The sequence below is a fragment of the Mus pahari genome, chromosome 6, assembly GCF_900095145.1.
Source record: "Mus pahari chromosome 6, PAHARI_EIJ_v1.1, whole genome shotgun sequence".
NCBI lineage: Eukaryota > Metazoa > Chordata > Mammalia > Rodentia > Muridae > Mus > Mus pahari.
Genome location: NC_034595.1, coordinates 83285587 through 83312388, shown reverse-complemented (window position 1 = coordinate 83312388; position 26802 = coordinate 83285587). Strand labels below are relative to the sequence as shown.

Below are 26802 nucleotides of genomic sequence, written 5' to 3'. Positions count from 1 at the left end.
GGTTTTATTTTCTTATTTCTGTTTGTTTTTGTTTTTCGGACAAGGTCTCGTCTGTAGCCTAGTTGTTGGATCCATTCTGTGGCCCGGGATGGTGGTGAGCGCCTCATCCTCCGCAGTGCCGAGATTATGGCCACGCACCGCTGTATTAGCACATATACTTTTCACACAGCTTACTGACAATGAGTGATGTCACCGTCCAAGGCTCACTCTCTACTCAGTGCATGCATGGAATGAGATTAAGGGGAAAGAAATTTTTTTTAAAAGACTTATTTATTTTATTTATACAAGTACACTGTTGCTGTCTTCAGACACACCAGAAGAGGGCATTGGATCTCATTACAGGTGGTTGTGAGCCACCATGTGGTTGCTGGGAATTGAACTCAGGACCTCTGGAAGAGCAGTCAGTGCTCTTAACCACTGAGCCATTGCTCCAGCCCTAGACAAATAAAATTTTATTTGGGGAAGTTTATAGATTCTTTGAGAACATTAGACTAAATAAAAGATTCAGATAGATCATTAGAGGTTGTTCATCAAAAGAACACCTCGGCCGGGCGTGGTGGCGCACGCCTTTAATCCCAGCACTCGGGAGGCAGAGGCAGGCGGAATTCTGAGTTCGAGGCCAGCCTGGTCTAGTCTACAAAGTGAGTTCCAGGATAGCCAGAGCTATACAGAGAAACCCTGTCTCGAAAAACCAAAAAAAAAAAAAGAACGCCTCTTTAATTGGTTCACAAGGTTATCTTTTATATGATGCGATGGCCTGCTTCTTAAATGGATGAAAGCCTAAGTCATTTGGGCTCTGGGAAGATGAGTGGGGTGCATGCTGTGATACTGAGGAGGAGCATCTCATGTTACAAACATGTCTCGAGGGCACACTTTGTGTGTCCTTATTCAGTGCCACTGTGTGAGCTAATGATCAGACTCAGATCATCAAGCTTGGAGGCATGTGCCTTTACCCACTGGACTATCCCACCATCCTGGCTGGGTGGATTTTTAAGACCACATTTTGTTGTGTGTTCTTCTCCCCTCCCATCTCCACTGGCACAGATAAGATAAAGTCTTGCTATATAGCTCTGGCTGGCCTAGGACTAGAACTAGATATGGGGAGATAGCTGGTCTTGAGCTCGTAGTGCTCTTCCTAAGTGCTGGGAATGTAGTGCTCTTCCTAAGTGCTGGGAATGTTGGCTGAAGAGATGCCATAGCAGTTAAGAGCTCTTCTGGAGGAACTAGACTCGTCTTCCTGTGCCCACAAGGCAGCTCATACTCGTCTGTAACTCCAGTTCCAGAGGATCCAATGCCATCTTTCCGGCCTCCTCAGACACTCATCCAACACACACATGGTAGGAGCATGAAGGGAAAACACTCATACACATAAAATAAACAACCTGTTTTGTTTGTTTGTTTTTCAAGACAGGGTTTCTCTGTATAACAGTTCTGGCTGTCCTGGAACTTGCTCTGTAGACAGGGTTGGTCTCAAACTAACAGAAATCCACCTGCCTCTGCTTCTAGAGTGGGATTAAAGGCATGCACCACCACTGCCTAGCTTAAAAAGCAAACAACTTTTTTAATAAGTTTTTTTTTCCTGGATCCATCCTATTTACACCATCAGGCCATAAGGTTGTAATATCTGTTATCACAGTAATTAAATTTTAATTAAGTTTTAATCATCTTTAATTATCCAGGTGTTCCCCGACCCTACTCATTCAGCCTTCTGCCTGAATACATTTTGTTTCAGGACTTGCAAAGCCATGAAATTACATAATTGAATTGAAAGGTTAGTTCTGACCTGTCTTTGGTGCATTGTAAGCCATGGTAACAAAGTATTGCTCTCTCCTTTCCAGCTGAACTGTCCCAAGCAATGAACAGTGGCACACTGCTGTCGAAACCGTCCCCACCCTTGCCACCCAAGAGAGGCATTCCATCAACTTCGGTACCCAGCTTGGAGCCTGCTGCTTCGTTCACAACTAAGACAGCAAATGATCAAAGAGAAAAAACTGTCTCTTTGTGTTTGGAACCACCACTGATAATCCCGCCTTCGTCCCCATCACCCCCATTGCCTACCCACATACCTCCAGAGCCTCCACGGTCCCCTCTAGTGCCTGCTAAGACTTTTCAAATTGTGCCAGAGGTTGAGTTCTCCCCTTCTTCAGATCTATTCCAGGACATTTCCCAGCAGGAGGATCAGAAAACAGAAGTCCCCAAAAAGACACAGGACCAGAGCTTTAGGGAGTCCCATATGCCCTCCAGGCTGCCCCCACTCCCACTGCATATCCGAATTCAGCAGGCCCTTACCAGCCCTCTTCCTGTGACTCCTCCCTTGGAAGGCACTCACAGAGCCCATTCACTGCTCTTTGAGAACAGTAACAGCTTCTCTGAGGACACTGGTACCCTGGGTCGGACCAGGTCACTTCCCATCACGATTGAGATGTTGAAAGTGTGAGTGTTTCCTGCTGGTCTCTTGTTTCCACACAGGAAAGGTTCTTCAGACAACATGGGTAAAGTCCAGTTGAGGGGATGCTTCTGCCAAGAGTCAATTCTAGAAGCAGGGCTTTTTTCCCCTGCTGATTTCTGTAACCTTGTGGGTTTTTTTAAAAATGGATTTTTATGATGATTTCTGTATTGACAACACAATTACTTGTTCATAGATATGAGCATGAACACTGCTAGTTTTAGATGATACAAATGTATTATCTAAGTGTATTATCTAAATGTATTACATGGTGCTTAAGAGCCATTGCTAATAGTGAGGAAGCCTGGGGTTTTCACATCGCCCTGTTGCCAGGCATATGACTCAGTCTTTTTGGTTTTTAGTATCTCAGCTCTAATGGGAGTAGTATGTAAAGGCTTTTGTGAATAGAATGTGTCAGTGTCTACTAAGAAACAGCCTGGGGTTTGGACCCAGTGCTTTTTAGATTGGTGAATACTAAAGAGCTTCTTAGGAAGAGTTAAAGCTAAGACTGGGCTGGGCGTGGTGGTGCACGCCTTTAATCCCAGCACTTGGAAGGCAGAGGCAGGCAAATTTCTGAGTTCGAGGCCAGCCTGGTCTACAAAGTGAGTTTCAGAACAGCCAGGGCTATACAGAGAAACCCTGTCTCGAAAAACCAAAAAAAAAAAAAAACCCTAAGACTGGAGTTAACAAGTTCTTGCAATAATGGGCTTTTTATGTGTGCTTCAGTCCTTTCCCCTGAAGAGCCTCACTAATTCTGAAAAAAAAAAATGTCTTATTTATTAGTCCAGATGATGAGGAGGAAGAGCAGGCCTGCCCGTTTGTTGAAGACATGCTGCCTACCTCAGCCACTCCTATACTACCACTGTGTCTGCAAGAGGATGAGAAGGAGAGCGACTCAGATTCAGAGGGTCCCATTCAGTATCGAGATGAAGAAGAAGAAGATGATGATGATGAAAGCCATCAGAGTAAGACCAGGAGGGGAAAGTGCAAAGGAAAGTTGTTCTGTGTGTGGTGTGGGAACTGGGCACCAAGTGCTGGGCAGAGACTCTTAACGGTTAAATCCCCAGCCGGAGAGGAAACAGGTGCCCTGCTCCTCGGTCTGAAGGACTCCCCCTCCACTTTGCCATGGTGATCAAGGCCGTGAGAGGGAGCCACGTTTATGACAGACTCATTCAGATTTATTCTTTAGATAAAGTCTCACTGTAGCTCAGATTAGCCCGGAACTCACTGTGTAGACCAGGGTGACCTTGAACTCACAGACATCCACCTGCCTCTGCCATTTAGGGCTAGAATTAAAGGTGTGTGCCGTCATCATTCAGAGTCTTGGCTTCTATTTTAGATCTGTTCACCCAGAGACCAGAGTTATAAATGTAATCATAGAGCCTGTGCTGAGCTCAGAACACGGCCTGGATTCAGTACCCACCACCCGAGACAAGGAAAACCCATTCACCATGAAGATAGATGAGAAATCGAGACCTAAGAAATATAAATATCCAAGAAATATAGAGGAAACTGGTAAGAGTTGAAAAGTTAGGAGATACTAGAGCATTGGTTCCGCAGTTAAGAATAGTTAGTACTCTTGTAGAAGACTGGGTTCGGTTCCCAGCACCCATGTTAGGGATCTCACAACCACCTGTAACTCTGCCCTCTGAGGAAACCTGCTCTCATGTGCACATACCTCCACACAAACATAAGCACATTATACATCATTATAAGTACAGTCTTAAAAGACTTAAATAAAAAAGAAAAATGATATATTGTCTCCAATATAATGGACTTCTTGTTAAACCAAAGGAAAAAAGTGTGTTCTCCTGTATGTAGTGGCTCACACACTTGAAAAACTATGGCAGGAGGATTGTATTAGGTGGAACATAACTTGAACTGTCAAATGAACTCAAAAACCAAAAATGGGGCTGGAGAGGTAGATAGAGTCAGGCAGCAGGGAGAGAGGAGTCTGGGGACTATTAGCTACATGAAACCCTGTCTCAGAACAGCGAAGGAAGCAAGGTCAGGACAAGTTATCACTTGATAATGTCATCCAGCTGCTAAGAGGCAGAGGTGGGAAGATCAAGAGAACTCAGGAGTTTGGGAGTGGCCCAGCAACATTGCAAGATTCTCTCTCAAAAAAATATTGACAGAATATAAGATATATTAATATAAAAACTCATGTTTTAAATCAGAGGACTGTCCCAAAACAGACTAGATTCCATCTTGAGAAACTCTCACTAAATAAGGAAGGTGTGAAGGCTGGTGGTAGTGAGGAGGTGTGCTTCACCTACCTCCATTCATTTTGCCAAAAACTACCTTCAAATGCCTTATGTTAGCTGGGTGTGGAGGCGCATGCCTTTAATCCCAGCACTCGGGAGGCAGAGGCAGGTGAATTTCTGAGTTTGAGGCCAGCCTGGTCTACAGAGTGAGTTCCAGGACAGCCATGGCTATACAGAGAAACCCTGTCTCGAAAACAAAAAACAAAACAAACAAAAAAAAACCAAATGCCTTATGTTTTCCCCTCCTCTGTTGGGCTGGATCATTTGAAGCCGACTGGGTGGCTGGAGCTGTGTTCACACTCTTGCCTGGTTCACGTAGCCTGTGCCTCTGTACCTCAACATTTTTTCCCTCCGTAAAGGTGCCCTGGCCAACAGAGTGAAGAGGAAGGACACGCTGGCGATGAAGCTGAGCAGCAGGCCCACTGAGCCAGAGACCAACCTCAATTCTTGGCCTCGGAAAAGCAAGGAGGAGTGGAATGAAATACGGCACCAGATCGGGAACACGCTGATCCGGTAGGCCTCGCCACTCAGGGCTGAAGCGTTCATGTGTCTTTTTTTTTTTTTTTTTTTTAAAGATTTATTTATTTATTATATGTAAGTACACTGTAGCTGTCTTCAGACACTCCAGAAGAGGGAGTCAGATCTTGTTAGGGATGGTTGTGAGCCACCATGTGGTTGCTGGGATTTGAACTCTGGACCTTTGGAAGAGCAGTCAGGTGCTCTTACCCACTGAGCCATCTCACCAGCCCTCATGTGTCTTTTAAGAAAGCAGTTTCTAACGTTGTAAGTTAGGTACAGTTGGATTTCCTCTAAGCTTAAGGAGGTCAGGGACTACACAGATGGCACTGGGTGTGTTCAACCATCAGATAAGACAGGAGGCTTCTCAAAAGTTGCTGAAGAAGTCAGGCTGGTTCCCAGCACATTCAGATTCCTGTGACTTTATCCGGTTGCTGAACTGTGAAATGCCAGCTTAACTCCTCACACCTGTGTTGTGTTGTGTTGTGTTGTGTTGTGGGGTTTTTGTTTGTTTGTTTGTTTTGTTTTTTTACTTACATACCGTGTAACCACTTCTTTTCAAAAAGTAGTATAGTCAGAAAAGGAGGGAAGTGAAATGCAGAGGGCCTTTGGTTTCTGTGTGAGCATGTTTGCATGCAGATAGGAGTCTGCAGGGCACGTACACTCCTCCCATCTAAAGGGATAAAAGGCAGAAAGAACTCTTGGCCTCCTTCCTTAGTCCATTAACTAAGGGCCAGCCTTCTTTCCTACCAAACACACGGAGCTTTACTTTTTTTCCCTTTTGGCTTTCAAGACGAGGATTCTCTGTGAAGCCTTGACTCTCCTGGAACTTGCTCTGCAAGTCAAGCTGGCCTCGAACTCACAGAGATCCACCTATCTCTGCCTCCTGAGTGCTGGGATTAAAGGTGTGCACCACCACTGCCTGGCTTACCATAATATATTTTTAAAGGCTTCTAGCTATTTATTTATTTATATTTTATGTGTGTTGGTCTTTTGCCTGTGTGATGTCTGTGGGAGAGTGTCAGATCTTGGAGTTGCAGACAGTTGTAAACTGCCATATAGATGCTGGGATTTGAACCTGGATCCTGGAAGAGCAGCCAGTGCTCTTACCTGCTCCCTATCATTAATTAAAATATATATATATGATTTATTTATTTCATGTATGTGAGTACACTCTAGCTGTCTTCAGACACCCCAGAAGAGGACATCAGGTCCCATTACAGATGGTTGTGAGCCACCATGTGGGTGCTGGGACTTGAAGAACCACTGAGCCGTCTCTCCAGCCCTCCGAATAATATTTTTAATAGCAGGGTTTTATGTTCTCAAGTCTAATTTCTAGTCTGAGGTACTATGTGACATCCAGTTGCCCTCTCTCTTTGATCTCCTTTAATCTGAAGATTGTTCTTAAACATTTTATTATGTCCATGTGTATGTGTGAAGAGAATGCGTCTATGTGTTGCACACAGTGTACAGTATGTGTGTGCATAGTTTGTGTGGAGAGAGAATGGGAGGATAAGGATGTGCCTCAGCCACGTGTGCACATACAGAAGCCAAGGAGCAGTCACTCAGAATCTCTTATTGTCACTCTTCACCTGGTGATTTGAGGGGGAGCTACTGATGTGGCTAGTCTGCTGGCCAGCGAGTCCCAGACCTCTCTCTCTGTCCCTCCATGCAAGGAGTGTGGATGCTTGCCACCAACCCAGCTTTGACACGGCTGCTAGACCTCAGTCCTCATGCTTGCACAACAAGCACTTTACCCACTGAGCCATCCTTCTGCCTCTGCCTCCCAAGTGCTAGGATTAAAAGTGTAAGTCAGTAGTACATTATTTTTTGAGTCAGTGTCTCATTTTGTTGTCTCTCTAGAACTTGCCATGTAGATCCAGCTAACCTCGAACTCACAGAGATCCACTGACTCTGCTTTTTTAATTATAAGATTAAGGGTACATAGCATCGTGTCTTTTTTTCTTCCTCTCCCTATAGTGTAAAAATAAATACATGTTTGTTATATTAAATAGTTAGAAAAGTACAGGAAAAAACCCTATTGGTGGGCCAGCGAGTTGGTTCAGTGTGTAATGGTGCTTTCCACCAAGCTAGACGATTTGAATTCAGTTCCTGCGACCCATGGAAGCGAGAGAGAGTCCATCCCCACAAGTTTTTCTCTGGCTGCTGCTGCCTGTGTGTCCTCCACAGTCGTACCTCCTTCCTCTCAACAGACAGACAGATAGACACACACACAAATAAATGTGATAAAAATTTAAAAGAAAAGTTAGCCTGGGACACACCTTAAATCTCAATGTTCTGAAGGCAGAGGCAGGTATATGATCTCTGTAGTCCCAGCCAGAGCTACTGAGAGAAACCCATCTCAGAAAAGGAAAAAGAGAGAGAGAAAGAAAAAGAAAATGTTAAATGCTCAGCATCTTGATTATTATTATTATTATTATTATTATTATTATTATTATTTTGTTTTCTTCTGTTTTTTGGTTGCCTCCCTGCCTCCCCTTCCCCGAGACAGGGTTTCTCTGTGTAGCCCTGGCTGTCCTGGAACTCACTCTGTGTACCAGGGCTAGCCTCGAACTCAGAGATCCTCCTGCCTCTGCTTCCAGAGTGCTGGGATTAAAGATGTATGTCACTATACTCAGTTACATTCTTTTTTCTTTTTTTCTTTTTTATTTCTCAGAGCTGAGGTCCATTCACAGGACCTTGCACTGCTAGGCAAGTGTTCTACCACTGAGCTAAATCCCAACTATGGCAAACTTTTTTTTTTTTTTTGGTTTTTCGAGACAGGGTTTCTCTGTGTAGCCTTGGCTGTCCTGGTACTCACTCTGTAGACCAGGCTGGCCTCGAACTCAGAAAGCCGCCTGTCTCTGCTGGCAAACTTTTTTGAAGGGCTGAAAATAAGCATTTCAGTTGGGTATGCTAGCAGGTGTCATCTAAAATCTGGTGTGGTGGAGCAGGAAGGTTAGGAATTCAAGGCTACCTGCAGGTACATAATGCATTTGAGGACAAGCTGGGACTATTGAGGCCCCTCTTCACAAAAAGAAAAGAAGAGAAACTTTGATTTTAAACCACATATAATTTCTTTTCTGAAATTTGGCTTATAGTTTGTTGGCTTTTTAAGACTGGGTCGCGTGGAGCCTGGGATGGTGTTCCGAGTGTGGGCCATAGGCCTGGGTACAAGCTCTTTTCTTTCCGTGGCGGTAGGCGTAGAGCACAGGCCCTCATGCAAGCTAGGCAAGTGGCCTGTCAGTGAACTGCAGTTAGACTGATTGATTGATCGATTGATTGAATGAATGAATGAATAATTGATTGATTGATTTGTAGCAATTTTTAAAAATCTGGAGAAATGGCTCAGTAGTGTTCTTCCAGAAGGTTGGAGTTCAGAACTCAGCACCCATGTTGGGCAGTTTTACAGCTGCCTATAACTCTCATTCCAGGGGATCTAACACCTCTGGTATCAGGACACCTGCACTCATACACACAAACACATGCACACACACATACACAAAAGTAAAAATAAAATCTTCAAAAAGTGTTTTCAGCTTTAATCCCAGGACTTGGGGGGCAGAGGCAGGTGGATTTCTGAGTTGGAGGCCAACCTGATCTACAGAGTGAGTTCCAGGACAGCCAGGGCTACACGGAGAAACATTGTCTGGGGGGGAGGGGGAGAGAACTGGGGTAGCTTGGGGGTTTTCCCCCTAACACCAACAAAATAAAAAAGATGATGCTATTTAAAAGCTCTTGGAGCTAGAGAGACAGACAGTGTTTGTGGTTTAAAGTACTGACTGCTCTACCATGGGATATGATGCCCTTTTCTGGCCTTCACAGGCACCTGGAATACATGTGGTGTATGTTGTGTTGCACAACGTTCGAGGCCAGCCGGGTCTACAAAGTGAGTTCCAGGACAGCCAGGGCTATACAGAGAAACACTGTCTCAAAAAAACAAAAACAAAAAAAACAAACAAAAGAACAAAACAAAAGACACAACATCGAGAAATCTTTTTTGAATATTAAAACTTCTTTTCTTTCTCATCATGCTTCTATTAGTGTAGACCTGCTGAGGATATAGGTAACTGCGATCTTTATGCTTTGTTTGTCTTCTTGTTGTTTTTGTTTTGTTTTGTTTTTTGAGATGGGGTTTCTCTGTGTAGCCTTGGCTCCTAGAACTCCCTCTGTAGACCAAGTTGGCAGAGAACTCACAGTTCTGCCTGTCTCTGCCTCCCGAGTGCTGGAACTAAAACCGTGAGCCACCACTGCGCACCTACCTTTTTTTTAAATCATAAGTTTTCCTTATTACCATATAGTCTTTTTGTTTGGTTGGTTTTTTGTTTGTTCGTTTGAGACATGGTCTTTCTCTGTGACCCTGGCTATCTTGGAACTTTCTTTTTTTTTTTTTTTTTTCTTGTTTTTCTCTTGGAACTTTCTATGTAGAACAGTCTGGCCTCAAACTTTCAGATATCTGCTTACCTCTGCCTCCCCAGTGCTAAGATTAAAGGCTTGCACCACTACCAGCAACCAGATATTTAGTCTTTGTCCTTATTACTAATGATCACTGTGTTAGTCCCCTGAGCTGATACAATTAACTGAGTTATAACCTTGCTATGGTGCTTACCTCTGGTGTTTGCTACTCTATTGATTCTAGTCAGTGGATCTCACATTTAAGCATTCATTTGGCAGGCTTCACTTACCTGGCAGGCTGGTTTAAGAAGCAAATTGTTAAGTTACAACCTGAGTTTTTGCTCTGGGGTGGGGCATAGTTCGAAATTCTTGTTCATAGTACTGAACCTTGGGCCAGTGTGAAAGCCTGGATTTTATTAGTTTCCATAGCATTCTCAGTTCAAAAATCTTTGTAAACTCTTTTTTTTTTTTTTTTTTTTTTTTCGTGACAGGGTTTCATTGTATATCTTTGGCTATCCTGGAACTCACTTTGTAGACCAGGCTGGCCTCAAACTCAGAAATCCGCTTGCTTCTGTCTCCCGAGTGCTGGGATTAAAGGCGTGCGCCGCCATGCTTGGCTTATAATTAAACTCTTTGGCTGTTTAGTGAACATTTCATACTGTGGCCTAAGCTGTCCTGGAACTCACTTGTAGCTGAAGCTGGCCTTGAACCTATGACAGTCTTCTTGCCTCAGCCTCCTATGACTGTGTCCAGCACTGCAGATCTTATCCCACCTGTACCTCCACTGTGACAGAAGATGTAGACTAATTAGTCAATTTGTGGTTACAGATGTAAGCTTTCCTCTGAAACAGCTGCCTTTCCTGGGAAAAATCCTCTTCACTCCTGTGTCTGTCCATATGAAGGCCGATGTTCCTGTGTCTGTCTGTCCGTGTGAAGGCTGGTGTTCCTGTGTCTGTCTGTCCGTGTGAAGGCTGGTGTTTCCGAGTCTGTCTGTCTGTGTGAAGGCCCGTGTTCCCATGTCTGTCTGTCTGTGTGAAGGCCCGTGTTCCCATGTCTGTCTGTGTCAAGGCCCGTGTTCCTGTGTCTGTCTGTCTGTCTGTGTCAAGGCCCGTGTTTCCGTGTCTGTCTGTCCATGTGAAGGCCGGTGTTCCCGTGTCTGTCTGTGTGAAGGCTGGTGTTTCCGTATCTGTCTGTCTGTGTGAAGGCCCATGTTCCCATGTCTGTCTGTCTGTGTCAAGGCCCGTGTTTCCGTGTCTGTCTGTCTGTGTGAAGGCCCGTGTTCCTGTATCTGTCTGTCTGTGTGAAGGCCGGTGTTCCCGTGTCTGTCTGTCCATGTGAAGGCCAGTGTTCCTGTGTCTGTCTGTGTGAAGGCCCATGTTCCCATGTCTGTCTGTCTGTGTGAAGGCCCGTGTTCCCATGTCTGTCTGTCTGTCTGTCTGTGTCAAGGCCCGTGTTCCTGTGTCTGTCTGTCTGTGTCAAGGCTGGTGTTCCCGTGTCTGTCTGTCCGTGTGAAGGCCGGTGTTCCCATGTCCGTCTGTCCAGGTGAAGGCTGGTGTTCCCGTGTCTGTCTGTCCATGTGAAGGCTGGTATTCCTGTGTCTGTCTGTCCGTGTGAAGGCCGGTGTTCCCGAGTCTGTCTGTCTGTGTGAAGGCTGGTGTTCCCATGTCTGTCTGTCCGGGTGAAGGCCGGTGTTTCTGTTTATTCCCAGCAGTGCAACCAGATGGGATGATGCATGCTGGAATCCTAGTACTCAGGAGGTGGAGGCAAGAAGATGACCACTCTGATCTATAGTGGGAAACCCTGTTTCTCAAAACTAAAATATCATATGTATACTATATATGGCCATCAGGTTTATTTAAAGAACATCCAGCATGGCCAGGTGTGGTAGTGTGTACCTTTAATCCCAGCACTTGGAAGATAGAGGTAAGAGGATCTCTACGTGTCTAAGACTAGCCTGGTCTACATAGTGAGTTCTAGGACAAACAGGGGCACACAATGAGATCCTGTCTCAAAGCAAAAATATGTTCAGCATCACTAATAATCAGGGAAACAGAAACCAGAACCACCAGAATCGGAGCCATCAGTCCACACTTAGGAGAATGACTAAGAGACAAAACACAAGTGTTAGCAAGTGTTGGAAGTAACTGGAACATTACGTGTTGGTGGAAATGCAGGGTGTACAGCCAATGTGGGGAGCACTATGGGGTTTCCTCAACACTTGCATGCATGTGTGAGAGTGTGCACTCTGTCTCCTCTGTCTCTGTCTCTGTCTGTCTGTCTGTCTGTCTGTCTGTCTCTCTCTCTCTCTCTCTCTCTCTCTCTGAGGTGGTGTTTCACTCAACTTTCCTGCTAGATTGGGAATAGGCAAGTCTCAGTAATGCTCCTGTCCCCCATGACTGCCGGGATCTGAACTCGGGTCCTCATGATTACCTAGCAAGGATGCTTTTGTTTGTTTTAAAGATTTTTTTTATAATGTATGAGTGTTTTGGCTATGTGTACACTATGTGTGCAGTACCTGAGAAATTTGGAAGAGGCCGACAGATCCCCTCATGGAAACTGGAGATGTGGTTGGTTGTGAGCCACCACGTGTGTGCTTGGAACTGAACCCAGGCTCTCTGGGAAAACAGCCTGTGACTTTCATTTCCAGCTGCCTCCACACTCGCACCTCTATGTTTTGAAACAGGATCTTGTCATCCTGAGCCTCCGCCACTGTGAGCCATCACATTCCTCATAATAGTGTGTGTTTCTCAGGTCTTTCAGTGTCAGACTGGTTTCATGATAAACAAAGAAGCCACCATAGTACATATTAGAAATTTCGGAAATTTATTTGTTACACATCAATATAAATCTTGGTCAAAAAAAAACAACCAAACCCTCCAAATTCTTAGAAACAGTGTTGGGATGTACCATGGACAGTAAGTACCTTTGTCTCTCTGTTGTAGGCGACTGAGTCAAAGACCAACAGCAGAAGAACTGGAGCAACGGAACATACTACAGCGTGAGTTGAGCAGAATGAAGGCCAGATCTTCTCTGTGTACCATGAATTCGATGTGTACTAGGACAGAAGTATTTGCTAAAAGGGCTGAGGAGAGTTAGTCCCTGCTCAGGAAGCCCACGCTTCCTAGGAAGATGTCACCATGGTGTTGTTTAGTGTCCTGTGTGTGGTATGCCAGAAACTTTTGTTCCAATGTCCTCATAGCATCCTGGGTCAGTGTTGGCATCTATCTCAGTGTGTCAGTGTGTGCAGGCTTGGCCATGCTCTCTTTGTCCAGGGAAGTGGGGTAATGGCTGAACTGATGGACAGGACATTGCTGTCCCCAGTAGAGTCTCAGGCTCAGAACAGTCCTGAGCCATAGCTTCCCTTCCACTTTTATCCCTTGACTTGTATTCTGTAGCCACCAAATAGGAGCGTGTGTCTAACTTCCTGTCCCTGTCTTTAGTTAACTTCCTGCACTAGTGTTCTGTTCCGAGGTTTCACCAGAGTTTTGAGTTAAAATCCGTGCTCTGTGGCTCCTCCCCTTCTCCTGGGGTCTGAGGCTCTGGAGGACATGTGGTAATCCCCCCTCCCAGTTCCATCTCATCTCTGTTCTAGACGAATGCTCTGCAGGCTCATCTGCTGTCTCTATCCCAGTTAAATTCACCAGAAAGAGCCCCAGCCCGGCCTTTCCACTCTACATCTCCCTTCTGTCTTCCACCCCAAGCCACTTCAGTCCCTTCTCACAGCACGGACTCTCATCCTTTGCTCTCAGCACACCCCTGGACTTCCAGACATGGCCCCTCTGTGTCCTTGTACCTTGGAAGTACCTATCTCAGTGAGAAGCCTGAGCTGAGCCCCTAGGACAAGGAGGACAGCTGTGTCCTGGGACTCCCTGTGCCCTTGTTTCTCAGATGCCAGCTCACTGGCTGTTCTGTGGGCGTGGATGTGGAGGGGATACAGGGGCTGAAGAGGAAAGAAACCAAAAGGGAAAAGGGGTACTGAGATGAAGGATGGGGTGTCTGGGGTAGAGTGGGGAGACACCGTAAGAATGAAAGTAATAATATTTCAGCAGAGAAATGGAAGGGCCTCCTGGCGTGGCTTCTGGGCACACCACTGGATGATTCCATGACCTGTCTGGTCAGTGCTGGACTGTGCTATCCACAGTCTAGACACTCGGTGGATTTAGAATCAAGAAACTTTGTAGATAACACCCTCAACATGGCGCAATATCAATAGACTATTCTTGGGGTTATTCTGAGAATGTGTTCTTTTTAAAGAAAAATTTGTTATTATGTTTAAGTGTGTGTGTGTGTGTGTGTGTGTGTGTGTGTGTGTATGCAAATGAGTCCATGCACTCATTGAGGCTAGAGGCATCAGATTCCCTGGGACCAAAGTCACAGGCCGTTTTGAGCCACCATCAGTGCTCTTAACCTCTGAGCCATCTCCGGCCAGCATTATTTTATTTATATATATATATATATATATATATATATATATATCGTATTATATAATAATAGTAATTATTACATATATATAATTATTATTTTATGTGTATGTTTGCCTGCATGCATGCATGTCTGTTCACCACATGGTGTCTGGGGGCCCTCAGAGGCCAGAAAGGAGTATCAGGTCCTTTGGAACTAGAGTTAAAGATGGTTTTGAGCCTGTGAACCAAGCCTGAATCCTCTGGAAGAACAGCCAGTGCTCTTAGTTACTAGGCTGTCACCTCTGGAGCCCCAGTGTGCAGTCTTACCATTGAGCCACATCCGCAGCCCTGACAACCTTTCCCCCCCCCAAGAAAATTATTTGTTTTTATTTGTGCACGTGTGTGTGCGTATGTGTGCATGCATGTGCACGTGTGTGTGTGTGTGTGTGTGTGTGTGTGCGTGTGTGTGTGTGTGTGTGTGTGTGTTGTGAATGTGTGCCGTGATAGTGGAAGCCAGCAGAGGGAGTGTAAGTCCCCCCAGCTGGAGTTACAGGCCATCGTGAACCCAGCTCGGTTGCTGGGCATTGAACTCTAGAGAAACAAGTCCACTGAGGTTGTTGTCACCTGAAAACTTCCTTTTTCAAGAGTGCTATAATCAATAGTAAAGATATTTTCAGATCTGGTTAACCATGTGGTTAAAGATTTAAACCTAAACCTTTTGGTAGCTGAAAAGTGTTTAAAACTATAAAAAATATCCTTAGCCTGGTGTGCCATCTTCTCCTATCTTGTGCTCAGATATTTGATTATACAGTGGACAGGGAAAGGTTCCTTTTGTGTGTGTGTGTTTTACATTTAGTTTTTCGACACAGGGTTTCTCTGTGTAGTCCTCGCCATCCTGGAACTTACTCTAGACCAGGCTGGCCTCAAAGTCACAAAGATGTGCCTGCCTCTGCTTCCTTGTGGTGGGATTAAAGGCGCTCGCCACCGCTGCCACCACCCGGGTAGGAAAAAGTTTCTGACCGGCCATTTATAGATGGTTTGTTCTAACCTTGCCCTCTAAGAAATGTGTGTGTTATAATTACTAAGATGTTTGCTGTGCAGATTTTCATTTTGAACTAATATCCTTTGTTTCTATCAACTGAAGCTAAAAATGAAGCTGATCGCCAAGCAGAGAAACGGGAGATCAAGCGTCGGCTCACTAGAAAGGTACGGTGGGTGTCCTTGTGCTTGGGAGAGCTATATGATTGAAATGAATGAGTTTGACTTGTGCCCTAAATCAATATGACAGTAAGCACATAGACAGAGACAGCCCCACCTCATTAGCAGGAATGGCATCTGTTGGCTTGTTTTTTTGCTTTTTTTGTTTTTTGTTTTTTTGTTGTTGTTGTTTGAGACAGGGTTTCTCTGTATAGCCCTGGCTGTCCTGGAACTCACTTTGTAGACCAGGCTGGCCTCGAACTCAGAAATCCNCCTGCCTCTGCCTCCCGAGTGCTGGGATTAAAGGAGTGTGTCACCACGCCCTGCGGCTTGTTTTTAATATTTGTAAAAAAGGCTGTTACATTTTACACTTAAACCAAAGTTCTGAATTTAGGAGGTTCCTTGTCTGGAGGGATTGTTTACTTGGGTGTCTGTTTGTTTGTTTTGTGGTGTAGGGGATTAAATAAAGGGCATTGTGTGTTCTAGACAAATGTTCTACCAGTGAGCCCTTTTAGACTAAAAATTCTATTGATATGTAGGAGCAATAATAGGAGAATTATGTAGTGTTCCATTTTGCAATGCAAACTGATTGTTTTCTTTTCTTTTTTTTTTTTTTTTTTGATTTATTTATTTATTATATGTAAGTACACTGTAGCGGTCTTCAGACACTCCAGAAGAGGGAGTCAGATCTTGTTACGGATGGTTGTGAGCCAACATGTGGTTGCTGGGATTCGAACTCCGGACCTTTGGAAGAGCAGTCAGGTGCTCTTACCCACTGAGTCATCTCACCAGCCCCACTGATTGTTTTCTAATCAAGAAAATAATTGAAATAGTCCTGAGACATGAAAAAATACGAAGAGACATAATTTTCTCCGTTGTCTAGATTGGTGCAGATAGGACGTTTTCTAGCACCGTGCTGGTGTTAGAGTCCTCTCTTTTCTTCTCCATCCCCCCTTCATTTGTGATTGCGTCTACCAATGCTGATGGCCTTAGCGCTTGATGACACTTCTTTTTTTTTGTTTTTTTTAAGATTTATTTATTTATTATGTGTAAGTACACTTTCATAAACTCCAGAAGAGGGCGTCAGATCTTGTTACGGATAGTTGTGAGCCACCATGTGGTTGCTGGAATTTGAACTCAGGACCTTTGGAAGAGCAGCCAGTGCTCTTACCTGCTGAGCCATCTCTCCAGCCCTTGATGACACTTCTTAAAAATTGTAAGAATTGCCATGTGTAATGTCACAACACCTTTAGTCCCAGCACTTGGGAGGCAGAGGCAGGTGGATCTCTTGAGTTCAAGGCCAGCCTGTCTGCAGAGTGAGTTCCAGGTCAGCCAGGGATACATTGTCTCGAAAAACAATCAAAAAATTTAAAAAATGATAATAATAAATTAAAAAACAAAACAACAACAACAACAAAAAAAAAAAAAACAGTTCCCAGAATAGTGTAACTGTGGATATTCTGTTTCCCTCGCCAGGAATGGAGGAGTTACCCTTGCTGATTAGAGGGTATTGCTGGGTCTCCTCCCTTTCATCATTTAAGGTCACAGCCTGAAGTCATAAATCCCTGGGGCTGGAGAGGTGACGTAGTAGTTAGAAGCAGTGGCTGCTCTTCCAGAGGTCCTGAGTTCAATTCCCAGGAACCACATGGTGGCTCACAACCATCTGTAATGAAATCTGACGCCCTCTTCTTACATGTAGACATACATGCAAATAGAGTACTCATACATACAAATCTTGAGGGAAAAAAACTTCATAATTTCCCACAGAATCTGCTATTTAGGTAGCATTGTCCAGGCATCTCCTGGGAACTCCTCAGAGCTATGGAGTGGAGCAAGGATGTCAAGGATGCTAAACATGTGCCTTGCGCTAAATTCTATCCTCAGGTAGCAGTAGCATCTATACTGTAACCTGATCCTCAGGTCTTGGGGCACATAGTAATTTGCAAGACATAGGACATGGTAGTGTTTCTGTACAATGAAGTGAGTTAAAACTAAAACCTAAGCCCTTACAATGTTCTCATACATTTTTATTTATTTTGTGTGTATGGAGTGTTTCATATATAGCACACATGTTGAAGGCAGAGGACAGCTTGTGGATATCAGTTCTCTTTCCACTCAGTGAGTCCTTGGGATTAAATTAAGCATAGTCCATCAGACTTAGTAACAAATGTTCTCACTCGCAAAGCTACCTGGCCAGCCCAAAATGAAACCTGTGATACCCAGAACCCTTGGGAGGTTTGGGGAGGATGCACTCAGGGGACAGTCACAGTTTCCTAGGTACTCTGGGTGTGGTGACTCTGGGCAGGTGAATCAGCAGGAGGATTACCATAAGTTTCAGGCTAACCTGAGCTAGTCCTATCTCAAAACAGGCTCCTCAGGTAACTCAGTGTTCAGTGACTAGTAAAGGCAATTTGAATGCATGATTGGCTGTTTCTTCTAGCTCAGTCAAAGGCCAACTGTGGCTGAATTACTTGCCAGGAAGATTCTGAGGTTTAATGAGTATGTGGAAGTAACAGATGCTCAAGACTATGACCGGCGAGCAGATAAACCATGGACCAAACTGACTCCTGCTGACAAGGTAACTCAAATGCTCACATACTTTCGTAGATTTTCCCTTTTCCTTGAGATGGAGATAGAAACTTTTTTTTTTTTTTTTTTTTTTTTTGGTTTTTCGAGACAGGGTTTCTCTGTATAGCCCTGGCTGTCCTGGAACTCACTTGGTAGACCAGGCTGGCCTCGAACTCAGAAATCCGCCTGCCTCTGCCTCCCGAGTGCTGGGATTAAAGGCCTGCGCCACCAGGCCTGGCTGATAGAATACTTTTTAAAAACACTTATTTTATGTGTGCGAGTGTTTTGCTGACATGTATATCAGTACAGAGGCCAGAAGAGGGAAGCCAACCACCTCAACCTGAGTTAACAGGCAGTTGTGAGCCATCTTGTGGATGCCGGAAACTAAACCTGGGTCCTCTGGAAAAAGAGCCAGTGCTCTTAACTGCCAGGCCATCTCTCCAGCCTCAATACGATATATTATTAACAGCCACAATTGGAGGAAATATGGTGTTATATTTGAGTAATTATACTTACTTCACTTCTATACCCGTTTAATATACTGTGAAAACTACAAAGATTATACATTCTATTTTTTTTTATGTGAGTTCACTGTAGCTGTCTTCAGACATACCAGAAGAGGGCATCAGATTCCATTATAGATGGTTGTGAGCCACCATGTGGTTGCTGGGAATTGAACTCAGGACCTCTGGAAGAGCGGTCAGTGCTCTTAACCGCTGAGCCATCTCTCCAGCCCCACATTCTATTTTTTTAATACTTTAATTTAACTTGAGATTTGTCAATTTGCATGCATGCTATCAGGGAGGATAATGTGTGTTTGACTTAGAGATCAGCTGGCTCTCAAGCCCTGGCTTTTTCTTCCCTCTTGGCTGCACCTAAGACCTGTGGTTCCTTCTAATGGTAAGCCCATTAGAGATACATGGAGGGTCACACAGCTGCCCTTTGAGAGAGAAAAGATGTTCAAATCTTCCTTCTGTTCTACAGGCTGCCATAAGGAAAGAATTAAATGAATTTAAGAGCTCGGAGATGGAGGTTCATGTAGACAGCAAACACTTTACACGGTAAGACCCAAAAGATCCAAATACTTGTGGCTAAGTCAAATTTCTGCAACAGACAAGCAATGAAGTTGTTCAGAAGGAAGAGCTCTGCTGATCTAGAAAGCCAAGGATGGTGGCATGCATCCATAATCCCAGCTTGGATGGTGGAGGCAGAAGGATCTGGAGTTCAAGGCTAGCCCATCCCTGTACTGAGTTCACAGCTACCCTAGACTCTGAGACTTTGTATTAAAATCCAAAGAAAAGAGCCAGGTGTGGTGGCGCACACCTTTAATCCCACCCCTCGGGAAGCAGAGGCAGTCGGATTTCTGAGTTCGAGGCTAGCCTGGTCTACAGAGTGAGTTCCAGGACAGCCAGAGAAACCCTGTCTCAAAAAAAAGAAAAAAAAGAATAGTAAGTAAATACAAAGAGCTGGCAATGAGGCTTAGCTGGTAGAGTGCTTGCCCAGTGTGCACAAAGCCCTGGGTTCCATCCCCAGTTCTTCATAGCGTGGGTATGGTGCTGTGTGTCTGTTACCCTAGCACTTGGGAAGTTGAGGCAAGAGGGTCAGAAGGTCAAGGTCATTCTCAGCTGCACAGCAAGTTCTAGAACATCCTGAAGTAAATCAGACCCCGTCTCAAAGCAACACCACCAACAAAAAGGAATGAAAACCAAGAGGCAGCTGTAAATGCCTATTCTGAGTTTGGCCATTTTGTGTAGCTTAGGCTGAGAATTTACATATAACCAGTGCTAGGCTGAAACTCACAGTTGTTTAACCTCTACCTTCTAAGTGCTGAGATAACAAACTTGAGTTACTAAGCCCTAGCTACTTTTATTATTGTTATTTTTGAGACATGGTCTCACTGTAGAGTCATAGCTGGCCACACATGTACTGGCTGGCTCCTAAGTGCTGACTTGCAGGCCCCTCCATGCCCAACTGCTTGGAGCGTCTGATACTCCTGCCACCTCCGAAGAGCTGAAACCACAGATGTGAGCCAGCATACCAGAGTGCTCATATTTCTACCATGTGTATTGATGTTTGTAAGATCTGTGAGACAGTAAGCTGTCTCACAGCTTAGTTCATTTAACAGTTATTTGCTAAGTACCTACAACACAGTACTTAGAATTCTAGGTCCCTTGGTTGCAACATGGAATCAGGACAGAACTCTTGGTTTCTACAAGCTCTTGTCACAGCAGAAGGGTGTCTGGGAAGTAAACTGCAGATATTTAAGACCGATGCCCCTGTGGCACATGGACACGGAGATGCCTGTCGTTGACAGAGCAAGCAGCCCTCTCTTTCTCTGACCCCCCTGTAGCCCAGAGTGCAGATATAATACCCAGGTCAGCACGAGACAGAAGATCCTTGGGGGAAAATCCATTGCTTTGTTGTGTCTTCTTTTGTTTTGTCTTTGTTCTGTGAGAACAAAACAAGGGATTTTATTCTTGTTTGTTGACTTGGGTTCTAATAAACACTGGTTTTGCTTCTCATCCCCAGTGTTGGACTCTGCCCGTTCCTCCTTTTTTTTTTTTCTTTTGGTCTTTTGAGATAGTATCTCACAAAGTATATCTCAAGCTAGCCTGAAACTCAAAGCAGTCCTCCTGCCTCAAACTCGGAAGTGCTGGAAGTCCTTTCCCTCCAGCTACAGCATCATAGTGCTAATCCAAGCCAGAGCTGGAGGGTTACCTCAGTGTCAGAGCATGTACAGGGCCCTGCTCCAGTCCTCAGCACTACATGAAGTGTGTATAGTTTTGTAATTATCATAAATCCTTTGATTTTTTTCCCAAACAAATTTCAGGAATAGGAAAGCCGTCTCCATTGTCTGATAACTTTTTCCTTTTTGCCCCCTTCCAGCTACCATCGCCCATGAAGCTGAAGCAAGAGAGCGGAACTAAGGGACCACAGGAAAAGGAAAAGCAGAGCTGTTCTGCTTCTTGTCTTCAGGGCAATCATAGCACTTCCCGCATAGCCAGAGCTGCTCTGGGATCTCGTTCAGGGCAAGAGGCACTTGTATGCATGTAGCCTTTCTTAGGTTTGGATCCTTGTGCTCCCCTTAGAGAAGAATAACAACACTGCAGTAGACTCGAGGACCTCTCTCTGGCCACAGAAGCACAGGGCCACTTACAGGTTCTGAGTTTTCCTGGCTGCAGCACATGCTGCCCTAAGACAACTTGGTGTGCTGAGGCCGTCTGTGCCGTTAGCCTTACCTGTCTGCCCTGTCTGAGAGCCGCTCACGGAGGCTCATCCCAACCCCCAAGTCCTCTTACCAGGGAAAAACCTTCGGACACACCACCCTTCCAGCAAAGGCCCGCTCCCAGAACAGTGCTTGGACCTCCCTGGTGTCAATTCAGAGTACACTGTACTGCCAGCTCTCTCTCAGCATAAGGCCTGACCAGAAGGAAACCAGCCCAGGCTTCAGCCTGTTCCTCTCTCCATTTGGCACTTGTCATCCTAGGTCCTTTTTGTTTTGAGAAAAGGTCTTATATTGTGGCACAGGCTGGCCTGAAAACTCACTGTGTAGCCCAGGCTGACCTACAAACTCATTATGTTGCCCAGGCTGGCCTCAAACTCCTGTCTTGGCCTCCCAAATGCTGGGATTATAAGCATGAGCCTTCATGCTTTCATCCTGGCTCTTATTTTAAAGTGAGCTTAAAGAAATGGGGGAAATTCATTCATTATGTAGTCTGAGCTGTAATCAGAATCCAAATGATCAAATGAGAAAGCCATGTGCGTTTTCTATGTACAAACCAAGAAAAAGGCCTTACTGTTAATGCCGGTTTGGCAGAGAACTGACTCATGGGGCAGACTGTATTATATGTTCCTTGTACCAAATGATATCATAAATCACTTTGGCCTGTGGGAGCACTGTGTGGGAGCACTGTGTGCTATAGGTGCTTGTGCTCCCTCCTTGGTGCTGTTGGCTCTCCTTACTGCACAGCCCCTCTCTACTGAATTAACCCCTCCCCTCTCCTGACAACGAACACCTCACTTGCCTTCCCATTCCATGTTGTAGCCAGGCCTCCCCATTTGTATTTGGGTGCAGATTTGGTTATGCTTTTCAAAAAACTTTTCTCCTGAAACCCTACAGCCTTACTGTTCCTGCCTGGATTCTCCTTACATTGTAAGTGGAATAGAAATGTAACTGGGTTTGTCTCTTTTCTTTTTGTTTTAGTCTATACCTCAGTATGTAGCCCAGGCTAGCCTTTGACTTGAAGTCTTCCTTATTTAGCCTTCCCAGTCTGGGGTCATTGAGGGCAGCGGCCACACCCAGCTTCCAGCTTCTACTCACCTTAATATCTAGTGAATTGTGTCTCTTAAAAAAAGATTTGTTTTGTTTTGTTTTTTTTTTTTGCTTTATTCTATTTCCTGTCTGTATTCTTTCAGCAATTTTCTCCTTGTCAGCATCACACTTATTAAAGAGTTAGAATATAGGGCAAACAAAAAAGCTAAAGTGACCTTAAAATGAGTACTTTCTTCTCTACGGAGGAAAAAGTGCTTTTGTTTGTTTTTTTTCTCTTACTGCCATGTAGTTTCTGTCTGTGGAAAAAAGACTGCGTCCCCATCTCCTCAAAGCTTGATATCGCTTGAGTTATGGACGGGAAGAACAATTCTGTTAAGTCTGTAAGAAGTCCAGATACAAAGTTGCCAGAGCTGCTAACCTTTGTGATTACATTTTGTTCTGTGCTCCTGACAGAGGCTCAATTCTCATAAGCAAGGCCGGTGCTCCGCCCCTGCTCCACCTCGTTTCTCCCTTCACAGTCCCAGGTTTAGAGAGTACTTTGTGTGGTGTGGTGACATTATTTTTTAGACAGGGTCTCATGTAGCCTCACTCTGTAGCCAAGGATCCCCTGCCCCCACCTTCCAAGTACAGGGTGCACAGATGCACCCACCATACCGACCGGCCGGTGACGGCTTCTCTCATGCTCTTCTCCCTCATGTGCCAACCCTGAGCTCCCATCTGCTTGTGTGTGCCATCAAGGGCTCTGCCTCTGTTCATCTCATCTGTCTTCTGAAGCGTGATATGTTAGGGCAGCATCTAGTCAGTGGTTTTGTCTTTATGTATATAAAAGTTGATTATGTGTCTTCTTTCTGTAATTGGAAGCTTACAGTCATGGACAGGAGTAAAAGCCTCACATGTTGTACGTTAAGATGCTTCCCTACTGCACAGAATCCTGTAAAATAAATAATTATGTTGTATATCAGCCTTCCTACCAATCTTAATTATTAAAGTATTTTAGAATATCAAAAAAACTGAATTTGTTACTTTTTACATTTTTTAGTGCTGGGCATTGGGCTCCGGCCTCACGCGTGTTGGATAGACCCTAAGCCATAGCCCTGACCTGATACCCACAATACTGCTAAGGACTTCAGATGAAAAGAAGATAAATGATAATGTTAAATGTAGCCAGAAGTGGGGAGGCAGAGGCAGGCGGATTTCTGAGTTCAAGGCCAGCCTGGTCTATAAAGTGAGTTCCAGGACAGCCAGGGCTACACAGAGAAACCCTGTCTCAAAAAAAAAAAAAAAACGTAGCCAGAAGTGAAACTATCATGTTTGTATATTTCTCTTAACGAACAAAAATCACAGGGCTGGGGGTGTAGGTCAGTAGAACGCTTGCCTGGTATCTGAACAAACAAAAATCACCAGGCTGGGGGTATAGCTCAGGAGAGTGCTTGCCTGGTACCCCTGTGTTCACTTCCCAGCATCAAGCAAGACAAAGTGTTCCCGATGCTTCTGAAGCCAAGAAGGGTCAGAAGTTCAAGGTCATCTTGAATAACATAACATTCAAAGCCAGCCAGCAGAGAGAGGAGTATTGGGACCCCTTGTGTCTGGTAACCACACTAGGTGCCTCACCTGCCTAGCCACTCCCACCCTGTCTGGAAATGGGATTGTGCGGGTCAGGGTTGTTTTCTTTTTTTTATTTTAAAGGTCAAAACAACACTTTTACATATGTTTGAGAACAAGGACTTTCAACAGTCCCTTACAAGGATTTTCTCAATATGGACCATGGCTAATTGAAACTCAGGCTGGTGTCACCAGAGCAGCTGGTGCTGCCTGCCCTCTCTGGCAGGCCGCCGTTTCAGCCCAGGGAACCTCAACAGTGACTCATTTGCTGCTTTGCACTTGGCACATGACCCTTTCCTACTGGTGAAATGAAACCAGGAGTCAGAATTTCTGTTGGATGTTTCTCTGATCCCAGATTCCTGTGGTCCAAATTATTAGGCCTCCAGTTGTTACTGCAGCCTTGGGGTTAAAATGCCTCCAGGAGGTTGTTCTGAAGGTTCACACTGCCCACTGTTTACTGAACAGTGGATGAAGTTTGGTTCTTTGTGGAGAGAGACTGAGGTCTGGAAAACCATGTCAGAAAGGAGAGGGCAGAGTCAACAAGATGGCTCAGTGGGTAAAAGCGCCTGCCACCAAGCCTAAGGGACAGCTAGAGCCCAGACATCTTCATAGAGGTAGGAGGGAACCAGCTCCAGGAGGCTGTCCTCAGAGCTCCACACCCTGTGGCAGGAGCATTCAATATATACATCATATACACATTCAATAATAATAACAGAGGCAAGTTCTACTGGATACCAAATGGTGTCATGTAAAAGATGAGAATGTACAAAAAAAAAAAAGTTCAGAAGCCACTACTGTTAAGTAGATTTTAAAATGTGATAATAAAGTCAAAAGTATTTCCTGATATTTACATTTTGCCCTTTTGTATTTTTTCTTTTTAAGATTTACTTATTTTTGTTCATTGTTGATATCTTCAGACACACCAAAAGGTGTCAGATCCCATTACAGATGGTTGTGAGCCACCATGTGGTTGCTGGGAATTGAACTCAGGACCTCTGGAAGAGCAATCAGTGCTCTTACCACTAAGCCATCCCTTCAACTCCCCTTTGGTTTTTTGTTTGTTTGTTTTTTAAAGATTTATTTATTTATTTATTCTATTTACAAGTACACTGTTGCTGTCTTCAGACACAGCAGAAGGGGGCATCAGATCCCATTACAGATTACAGATGGTTGTGAGCCGCCATGTGGTTGCTGGGAATTGAACTCAGGACCTCTGATAGAGCAGCCAGTGCTTAACCGCTGAGCCATCTCTCCAGCTCCATCAGCCTCGCCCCACCCCTGAATTCTTAACATCTTTACAGACAATATAGAAGTAAACAGTTAAAACTTCAGGTGTTTTAATTTAATTCAAGAGTGAACGAATGGGGGCCAGGCATGGTGGCACACGCCTTTAATCCCAGCACTTGGGGCTCAAAACACCAAAAAATAAAAAAAAGAAAAAGAAAAAATAAATAAAAACAAGAGTGAACGAATGGAACATCACCAGACTGAATATGTGGTCAAGGCTCCACTCATTTCCATCCCTGGGAAGCAAGAAAGGAAAGCAAACCTAGGTCCGTGGGTCTGTGGGCCACCTGGGCCTTGCGACCTGTTGCTTCATACTGATACTCATTTTTCCCAAGAACTCTGCTTCCCTCTCTCTGTCTCTGTGGACACTCTTCCCCTTTATTTAATCATTATCTCTGTTTATTCCTTCTGCCCTCCAAATATCTATCTTTGGCTTTCTTTTCAATATCCTATTTTCGTTGTTTTTTTAGGCCCAGGCTTGTAAATTCTCTATATATCCAAGGATGGCCTTGAACTCCTGATTCTCCTCCTTCCAGACCCCAGAGTGAGACTCTGTCTCTAACAAAACAAAACAACAACAACAACAAAACCAGCCCTAGACACAAGAGCCTGGTGATGGAGTTCAGTCCCTAGAGCAGAGAGACCTGACTACAGGGTTGCCCACCATGACATGTGTTCACTATCTTCTACATCACATACAATAATGATCTTTAAAAGAAAGAGGTTATTTCAATTCTGTCAGTTGGTTTGAACATGTGCAGGGAATCCAGTCTCCTGTAGATACACAGAAAATATCTAGGACAGCGAGGGCTATACAGAGAAACCCCATATTGAGAAATAAACAAGTAAACAAGAAAAATTGTCGGGCAATGGCAATGCACACCTTCAATCCCAGTTCTTGGGGAGGCAAAGGCAGGCAGATCTCTCTGACTCTGAGGCCAGTCTGGTCTACAGAGCAAATTCCAGGACTCCAAGGCTACACAGAGAAAATCTGTCTCCAAAACAAGACAAAACAGAAAATAAATAAATAAATAAATAAATATTGACCTTTTAAAAAAAAAAAGGACAGGGTTTCTATGTAGCCCTAGCTGTCCTAGAACTCACGATGTTGAAAAGGCTGACTTGCAATTCACAGAGATATTCCTGACTTCGCCTCCAAAGTGTGGGTATTAAAAAACCTACACTGTCATGCCCAGACAGCCATTCTTTCAAGTAAATAATATTTCACAACAAAATTCTTCAGGCTTAACTTCATGTCTTAAAATCTGGGAAGCCAAGCATGGTGGCGCACGCCTTTAGTCTGAGCACTTGGGATTTCTGAGTTGGAGGCCAGCCTGGTCTACAAAGTGAGTTCCAGGACAGCCAGGGCTATACAGAGAAACCCTGTCTCGAAAAATCCAAAAAAAAAAAAAAAAAAATCTGGGAAATAGCATTAGTGTTGTCTAATTGTAATGCAAAATAATGGGTGTAAAGCACTCAACACAACTTGATATTTGAGAGGACCGTGGTCAGTGTTTCTACCCAGACTAGCCTTGACCTAACCGCCCTGTCAATCTGCTCTCCTGACACATAGCCTTACCGTATTATTGTTTGCGCATATATGATGGTGGAGGGTATTTCGTGAGTTTTTTGTGCAGCCCTGGGTTACAAGAACCTGCACACACAGTGATAAATATCTTGAGCATCACTATATTTTATTGTCAACATGTATGTGTTTGTGTGGAAAGTGCACAAAACATTAATCAGCTTTTTAAATGGGTGTGGATCAGAACCTCAAATCTTAGGCATGTGTCTTCCCGTTGAGAATGCATAAAAGTTGTTTTTTGCTTTGTGTATTTCTTTCTTCTT

General features: G+C 44.4%; 1 protein-coding gene across 5 annotated transcripts in view; it reads left to right on the top strand.

Moving 5' to 3' along the window:
* Nucleotides 1-21358, top strand: part of Phactr4 (phosphatase and actin regulator 4) — a 74921-nt gene extending 53563 nt beyond the window's left edge. For all 5 annotated transcript variants that reach the window (XM_029540163.1, XM_029540162.1, XM_029540160.1 and 2 more), the window contains 8 exons: nucleotides 1839-2433; nucleotides 3230-3411; nucleotides 5073-5226; nucleotides 12567-12622; nucleotides 15172-15233; nucleotides 17665-17802; nucleotides 18777-18853; nucleotides 20679-21358. In XM_029540163.1, the coding sequence (XP_029396023.1) occupies nucleotides 1839-2433; nucleotides 3230-3411; nucleotides 5073-5226; nucleotides 12567-12622; nucleotides 15172-15233; nucleotides 17665-17802; nucleotides 18777-18853; nucleotides 20679-20694 (1280 nt within the window). In that variant the 3' untranslated portion in view covers nucleotides 20695-21358. The remainder of the gene's footprint in view (nucleotides 1-1838; nucleotides 2434-3229; nucleotides 3412-5072; nucleotides 5227-12566; nucleotides 12623-15171; nucleotides 15234-17664; nucleotides 17803-18776; nucleotides 18854-20678) is intronic.
* The last annotated feature ends 5444 nt before the right edge of the window (nucleotides 21359-26802 follow it).